The sequence below is a fragment of the Cyprinus carpio genome, chromosome B5 (genome assembly GCF_018340385.1).
Source record: "Cyprinus carpio isolate SPL01 chromosome B5, ASM1834038v1, whole genome shotgun sequence".
NCBI lineage: Eukaryota > Metazoa > Chordata > Actinopteri > Cypriniformes > Cyprinidae > Cyprinus > Cyprinus carpio.
Genome location: NC_056601.1, coordinates 32,281,807 through 32,290,684, shown reverse-complemented (window position 1 = coordinate 32,290,684; position 8,878 = coordinate 32,281,807). Strand labels below are relative to the sequence as shown.

The window sequence follows — 8,878 nt, the reverse complement described above, 5'->3', positions numbered from 1 at the left end:
ACTCTGCTGGAGAGAGATTTATATTATATTATATTATATTATATTATATTATATTATATTATATTATATTATATTATATTATATTTACAAAATTAACTGGAAATGACATCAGAGGAAAAAAGTTGCATGATGAAACTGGTAGTTGTTATAATATATAGAGTGGCCTCTAGCGTTTTAAATTGCTGATAACAACAGACAAATAATGTAATAAGTAAATAATAAGTAAAGTCAAATAAGCAGGGTACTGCAGTTCAGACTGTTGACCGGTAGAGGGAGTCAGGCTCTATGTAACAAAATCATAATAGGACTGACTACAAAAGATCCTCTACTGATAATCAGAACAAAATATAGGCTACAGTAAAATGACAGACATTGACAAAATTATGAGTTTATTATTTATTTATTTATTTATTTTTATGGAATTGTACATCATAAAATTACACATTGTACATTAATAAGTTGAATTATGATGATGGTAACAAGGTTGATAAATAAAGTTTTGTATCAATCAAAAAATGCTTTTTTTGGAATATATTTATCAGCTTTTGTTCATGTCATCTACGGTTATGCTGTTATTACAACAAAAGCCAAATACTAGAATGTCTATGTATTATTATTATTTTAAAATATATTAATTTTGCAGCATATTAATTTATCAGATATTTTAATTTTAATGCAGTACAGTACTCAGTATTACACTGATAATCTAATTTATAATTAAAATGTTTTTGCATTTAGTTCGATTCAGTTTTCACTATAGTTGTTGAAAAATATTTCAGACTGAATATTTCAGAGAAATATTTCATTAAGACCACAGACAAGCTGTTGGCAATCTTTATTTTAAAAGTTCTTCAATATGAAAAGAGATACAGGATGTTATGGTAGTCATTTCAGCACGTGAAGCGAGAATACTGTTTAATTATGAACTTTAACAGCTTAACTATTACATATGAAGAATGATGAATAAACTACTAATATCAGCTGCATTTATATATATATATATATATATATATATATATATATATATATATATATATATATATATATATATATATATTCTGCTTCTTACAGTTTGATCCAACTGCCAAGATGATTTTGTGCAAAGTAGACTAAAATTTAAAAAATAACCATTTTAACTTCTGACATGATGCAACTAAAGAAATAAATGGTCTATAGGCATAAAGAGGTCATGTGACAACAATGTATCACACTATAATTAGTTGCACATTGTGTACTGTTTCACATGCTATTAGAAAAAAATATATATATATATATTATATGGTGCATTGTATAAAACATAGCCAAATGAAAAACCAGGTAAGAAAAAAGCACCAAAACAGTGACATCTTCTATTGTCATTATTGAGAAAGCTGACGGCAACGGTTTTCTCAGATATGAAAGGAAAATGATAAAGGATTTTCGCAACATTAGAAACACCAACTTTCTCAATCTAGATGCAGTTGTTGTCTCCACAGTTTTCTTTATCATCTGTACAACTTTATTGTTGTTTTTTTTTAAATCTAAAACATCAATATAATTTTGCCAAATTGATAACATTGTTTTTTTAAATGTACAACTTAAAAAGTGTAGCTTGATGCTCTTGATGTGGAGTTGGTTGTAACACTAAAGAAATACTGAGCATGCATTTATTTTATTAATCAAATTAATTGTTTAAACTTATGTTATAACAGTATCCAACTCCACAGCATTTTAAATTATTTTAACTCAAAAAGGTAAAAAGGAAAATATTATACAGCAAACATTTTAAACATCAATCAATCAATAAATCCATCTTTGTAGGAGCAGTGGAAGTAATGAAAAAAGTTTGTTTCAAGTTCTTCATCTTCTCAGAAATTACAGTTTAAGTATCATAATGTAGGTAAGCAAATGTTACAGGTCAGATTAAACGAGATTGTCAATAATCAATAATGAAGCCCTGCACTGCAGACCACTGACCTGTAGAGGGAGTGTTTGTCATTCATATGAGCGCTGGAAATCCATTCAGCAACAGGTTTTTATTTTACTATATATATATGTGTGTATATATATATTCAGTCTCGCATAAATTATTTTTTTTTTTTTTTTTTTTTGCCAAACAACTATATAAAAAAAAATAACACCAGCAAATGGGAATTCTAATACAGTTTCATTATGGATGGGCCCTATTGCATTTTACGTCTTCAAGCACGAAAGACAAAACGAACTTCAATACTACTAATAAAATAATTTATATGAGAGATGGACATGTTCTTCAAAGAGCTACTGCATATTTTATGTTCAGCGATTTTTTTTCTCACGTTTAAATATCACCCAGGTGTCGGTTTGCTTTGTTCATGAGGTCACGTGTTTTAATCGCTCGAAGGGTTCACGCGCACTTCACATCACATCACTTCAGAGCTGATGCGAGAATGAACTGAACTCGAGTCACACTGGATCTGAATTAACAATCAGTGAAATTACAAACCATAAACTACAAATCTGATCATAGAAGTGGATGTACTGCAAGAATACTACATTTTGGATCATATTTCTGCGTGTAAAACTGCCTTCACGCACAGGTTGATGTAGTTTGTGAGCGTGGATCCCTGACAGAAGAACCGGAGTCAGATGAAATATAATATGCACGGTTTTTATTTGATAAATGTTTTCAGAAAGCACCTTTAGCTCTGTGATCATCAGTACTGATGGCTGGATATACAGAGCTGAGCTCAGGTGAGTGTGATCATCAGTTTTTTACAGAATCAATTATAATAAAAAATTAATAATCATTGCAAACAATTCTTATTTTAATTTTAATTTTAGGTCCGCATGAGTGGATAGCTGTGGTTATTTTTTTAAAGTTTTATTTTGAAATTGTATTTTGGGCCATAGGAGTATTCTGACAACATTTATTATCATTATTATTAACAGATTTTAGAAAGTGCATTTTTCACAGGAGCAAGTGGCTAGTATATTTTTTAGAAACTAAAAACTACTTTTAAATTGTTTTTAACAAAATAGTAGGCTAATAATTCTATATGAAGCTGGTTAATATTATTATTACAGTTATTATTATGACAAACACATTAGAAAGTGCCTTTTTTTATCTTAGCAAATGACTAGATGTACTTTTAAATAGTTTTGGGATATATATAATAATGATAATAGTAATGATAATAATAATAATGCCATATTAAGCTAAATATGTATTATTATTATTATCAAATTTAATGTATAAAGTATTTTATAGCCCATTATTATTATTATTATTACAAACATAATTCAGAAAGGCTAGTTTGTTTGTTTTTTGTACTTTTAAACTGTTCTGTATAGTAGTAGTAGGAATAATAATAGTAATAATAATGCTATATTAACTTAAATATTTGTTGTTGTTGTTATTACAGATGTAATTTATAAAGTGCCTTTTTTCACAGTAGCTTTAAGTGCCTGATAGAGAAATTAAGTAAATGTAAAAAGCAAGACAAAACTCTATATTAACTAATTCAATGCGCATTTTCAATTCATTTCTTAAAAGAGGTACAAAGCTGGGCTGTGTAATCTGTGTGACATGAATACAGTTTACAAAGGCTGTGAATTAAGACTGTTTGTGATGTGCGTTTGGCACAGGCTCCGTGAGCTGAGGAGCGAGTAAGATGAAGGTCTGGGGTGCGATGCTGGCGTGTGCACTGACTCTGAGCTGCGTGTCCTCCGTCCCGAACCCAACCGCACAGTGTTCTCAAAGACCACAGGACCTACAGAGAAAACCATACAAACATCTGCAGCCAAGAATTCACTCAGGTCAGGAGAAGCCATTCGATTCTTACTATTAAATATATAAAAGTCACATGAATACACACACAGGTGTGATAAAGCGTATTTCGGGACACACCTGATACTGTTGTGATGGTTAAGTAAAGAAGTTTCAGGTGACCCATTGTACCTGGGTGAGACACTATACACACACACTACTCTAGTTCTATCAGCTTACAAACTGAGCTTACAACTTCATTTGAACCTGTATTATATGTGGTATCTGTGGACAAAAGCAGTATTGTTGCTAAAAGCTGTCAGAATAATGCAAACTATATCATGTTATGGCTCTTTGATCACTCTGCTCGTCCTGCACATCAAAACACTACCACCTTTACATACTGTCACAACACAATGTACCACGCACCTGAAAGGGTCATATCAGCAGCCCGCGTTCTTCTTGAGCCAAGGTTTCCTGCAGCAAAAACAGGCATGGTCTCGTTTTACACGACCACCCTGTCTGACTCTTAGAATTAAACAGCCTCTTTTTCTAATGTGACATCTTAATTTTAGTTTCAGTTTTCGTCATTTTGTTATGTGCTTTTTGTCAATTATTTGTTTTATATATATATATATATATATATATATATATATATATATATATATATATATATATATATATATATACATATGGAGAGAGAGAGCTGTATTTTTATTTGAGTTTTAGTCATTTTGTTTTCTATTTTTATTAGTTTTTATTTTTCTATTTAGCTATTTTTATTTTTAAGTAATTTGCTGTTTTATCGATTTTATTTTTTTCAATACTCTAGCTTTTATTTATTTTTATTTCAGTTCAGTTTTTTGTTGTGTTTTATTCATTTTTAATTTATTTTTATTTCAATTTACTAAGTTTGTTACATGTTTTGGTCAATTTTGTTATTATTTTTCAATATTTCTATTTAGTTTAAATTTATTGTTTTAGTATGAGTAATTTTTGTGCTTTTGTCATTTTTATTAGTTTTTTATTTCTCTATTTAGCTATAATTTTTTATTTCAGTTTTAATAAGTTTATGTGCGTTTGTCATTTTTATTAGTTTTATTTCTCTATTTAACTATAGTTTATTTTGTATTTCATTTTTAGTAACTGTTATGTGCTTTTGTCAATTTATTCATTTTTATATTTCTATTTAGCTTTATCTTATTTTTTATTTTAGTTTTAATTTTAGTAATTTTGTTAGCTTTTGTCATTTTTATTAGCATTTTAATTTTTCTATTTAGCTTTATTTTTATTTCAGTTTAAGTTATTCATCTTATATTTATATTTTCTGTTATATTTTTTACTTTTAATTAAAAATAATAATAATTAGGAGATGAAGTTTTTACTTCAGAATGGGAGAAAAAAATGTTTTCATTAGATTTTTTTTTCCATGATATGACCCTTTTAAAGCCTGCATATATGTAAAGAGTATGACCTTTCCACATAGATTAGATTCAGAGGCTTTTGTAGCTCATTTTAGCATATTGTTTAAAATCAGATTGTATCTGTAATGCAAATGCAGGAACATCTCTTGCCTCTGTCATCCAGACAGCTTCCCCACACCACACTCAGCCTTCACCCACAGACCCAAGAGATCTCCAAAACGGAGAGGTTTCCTTCATAACAAGATGGACAGAAAGAGGCCGAGTCGTGACGAGAGAGAGAAGGGCAAAGGAAGAGCGTGTGCACTGAGACAAGTCCAGCTGAAAGTGTCTGATCTGGGTCTGGGCTACCGGAGTCAGGAGGAGCTGATATTCAGTTACTGCAGTGGCGTGTGTATGAACTCCCTCACTAACTATGACAAAATCCTCACCGGCCTCGCCAGCAACGGCAAAAACATTCTGCGCAGCTCTCCTCCCACCGCCTGCTGCCGACCTGTAGAATACGACGACGACCTGTCCTTTCTGGATGACAACCTCATATACCACACCATGAAGAGGCACTCGGCACGGAAATGTGGCTGTGTCTAAGCAACTGTGATAGACAATGACACCAGATGGGAAAATCAATGGAAACAATTTCAGGTTATTACATGTGTGAGTATGGCTCGGTTGAGGGAATCATCAGGATTGCATTTCTCTAAGAAGATACAGGATAAGGAATTGCAAGAATAGTATTGGAAGATGTTCAAAAACTGGTACATACACTCTGGAAAGAAAAAAAAAGAAGAAAAAAAAACCTGTAACTAGGGCACTACCCTAAGATACAAAAGCTAAAATGTTTGAATATGTACACTTTAAGTTCTAATATAAACTATTTAGGGGTAAAAAAGGTAACTTAAAATACCGCCCCAGTGACAGATTTGTATCCTTTTTCTGAGAGTGTACATCATTTAACCTATAGGAAGGGGCACATCTTAAACAGCAAGACGGGATATTTTGTGTGCTGTGCATTTTTATAAGTTCTTATGATGTCTTTTTGATATTTAACCTCCACTAGTTAGGTTAATAAGGGAATTTTCTCTGATTCTTGTGTTCATTGTTAACCAAAAAACCCAAACAAATGGTTTTGATGAAATTAATTCATCCCTATTTATATATACATACATATATATACACATATATATATATCAAAATCCGTGTGACAAACACTCCATACACCATAAGGACAAATCAAAAACAGAACTGTCACAACTTTGTAAATTGATAAAAAAAAAACTGAAATAAGTACATTACATAAGTATTCAAACCCTAAACTCATTACGTAGCTGAAGCACCTTAACAGCCTCAAGTCTTCAGACAAGGTCATCAGACAAGAAAATCTTGTTTTATTATTCATTATCCATTATGGATAATGGAGGCTACATGCTTCTGTGAACCTTCAATGCGGCAGAATTTTTTTCTGAGCTCTTCCCCAGATGTGTGGCTTGACACAAACCTGTCTCTGAGCTCTACAGGCAGTTCTTTTGACCTCAGGGCTTGGTTTTTGCTCTGATATGCATTTTCAGCTGTTAGACCTTTTATTAAGTCATGTGCGCCTTACCAAATTATACCCATTCAATTGAATTTACCACAGGTTAACTTCACTTGAACTGTAGGAACATCTACAAGCACTATGAATGCTCCTGAGCTAAATTTCAACTGTCCCAGATAAGGGTATGAATACTTATGCAATGGAATGATTAAAGTTTTTATTTTTAATAAATTATGTTAAAAACCAGTTTTTTTGCTTTACCATTATGGTGTATGGCGTGTAGAATGATGTGGGAAAAAAGTTATTTAAAGCATTTTAACATAAGGCAGCAACGTAACAAAACAGGGAAAAAAAAATGAAGGGTACTTTCGCAAGGCATTGTATATTTTCGAATATCTATTTATATATCTATTTATATATATATATATATATATATATATATATATATATATATATATATATATAAAATAACAATTTACTCACTTCTACAGTGTTTCAATCCCGTATGGCATCCTAAAAGATGTTTTGCAGAATGTTTATGCTGCTCTTTTTCTATAATGTCAGCACATTAAAAAACATCTAGAAAAGATTCATGCACTATACTTCAAGACTTCTGAAGCTTTTCATGATGAACAGAACATGTCTTTATTAAGTGAAAATCTTCCTATCTGTTGTAGGACTTGAAGACACCATGAAAAGAAAATTCACCTTATTTTCTAAATGCATACTGTGATTAATTCATTTGTGCATTTTTAAATATTTTTAACCTCCTAACATTTAATCAAAATGTCTTAAGGGAATCCTCCAGTATCATTCCTGATGTATGCAGAAATCCTCCAATCATTTACTCTATTTAAACCCCGCCCCTTCAAGTTCCTTTCATCTGTCTCCACCTTTGAATGCCACACCCATATCCCAACATCCAATCAACAACCGAAAGACAGAATCAAGTCCCCACCCTACTTTTTTTCTTTTTCTATAATTTGTTCTATTCTGATTCTCTATACATCACAATAAAGAAGAAAAGATCTGTTGCTACTTAAGTTTTATCGCAACTTCAAATCTCATTAACCAGAAAATAAAATATCAGTTCTCATACCTGGCCTTGTTGCAACTCAGGCTCACTGCAAATACAACCTGAAATGTTGCTCTGGATACATTTTGCTGAATTTGTCAAATGACACGTCCACAGGAGGCGCTATAAGCTGTATAATTTTTCTCCATTGCAGATGCTGTATCGGGTGAGCTACCCAGCAAGTTTACTTTATCAGAAAAGCCATATTGAGACCAACATGTGAGATGTTAAAATGTATGTAAAAGTGTTTTGAGGACATGACAGTATTGTGCAAGGAACCACCTGAAAAATTAAGCCTTTATTTATCGATATTCTGCCCCTGTAATCATAATTTGTGTGAAAAGGAGCCAAAGTTGTTGGTTTTTACTGCCTCTAGTGTTCATTTCACCTGGAAACTGCAGTGAAATGTAGGTATCATGCATTTCTAATGAGCCTGGGTTGCCTTTATACTATTCATTTATCTAGATCTTATCTAATTTATCTTAACTACTTTTTTGCTCCACGGAAGAAACTGTCACATGGATATTGAAAGACAATGCGCAAATGGTAACTTCCCTTTATTTAGCCAAAATGCCAAACTGACTCATCTTTATTTAGATGGGTATTTGTGAGTCACTAATTGAACTGATTTGTTTTACTGCTGTGGTGCTCTAAAACGTACTGTATTATTGACAGAGCTGGATATCCCGTTAACGTATACCTCTCAGCATTGTATTTGTCAGTTTTATAGCAAGGAAAATGTTAGCAAACCAAAATTTAGTGAATGTTATTTTTATATAATTTATGTCATCAAACACAGTTATGGCTTCAAAATCTTCACTTATATCATGCAGTAAGACTGTAACGTGTGCAGTGAGTTTATAACTTGTATGTAATGATTGAAAACACGTAATAAAGAGCTTGGCTTTGTGGAAAAGAGATGTATAAATAGAGAGTGGTGATGGAAAAGAAAAGAGAATGAAACTGGAGATATGGAGTGTGGTGGAGATCTGATCTCTAATTCTGAGTTCACGTTTCGGCCGCCGCACACACCTGTCATCACACACCACACAGGACAGTCTTAATACACCGACCGACAAGGAACAACCTTGTTAATGCTGTTACCTCAACATGACGAACAAAGA

General features: G+C 31.9%; 1 protein-coding gene across 1 annotated transcript; it reads left to right on the top strand.

The window, feature by feature from the left end:
- The first annotated feature begins 2,409 nt into the window (after positions 1-2,409).
- Positions 2,410-6,293, top strand: LOC109086865 (glial cell line-derived neurotrophic factor-like). Its single transcript, XM_042723432.1, has 3 exons — positions 2,410-2,712; positions 3,607-3,777; positions 5,315-6,293. The coding sequence occupies exons 2-3, from the start codon at positions 3,633-3,635 to the stop codon at positions 5,734-5,736; spliced, it is 567 nt and encodes a 188-aa protein (XP_042579366.1). The 5' UTR covers positions 2,410-2,712; positions 3,607-3,632; the 3' UTR covers positions 5,737-6,293.
- Positions 6,294-8,878: the final 2,585 nt, after the last annotated feature.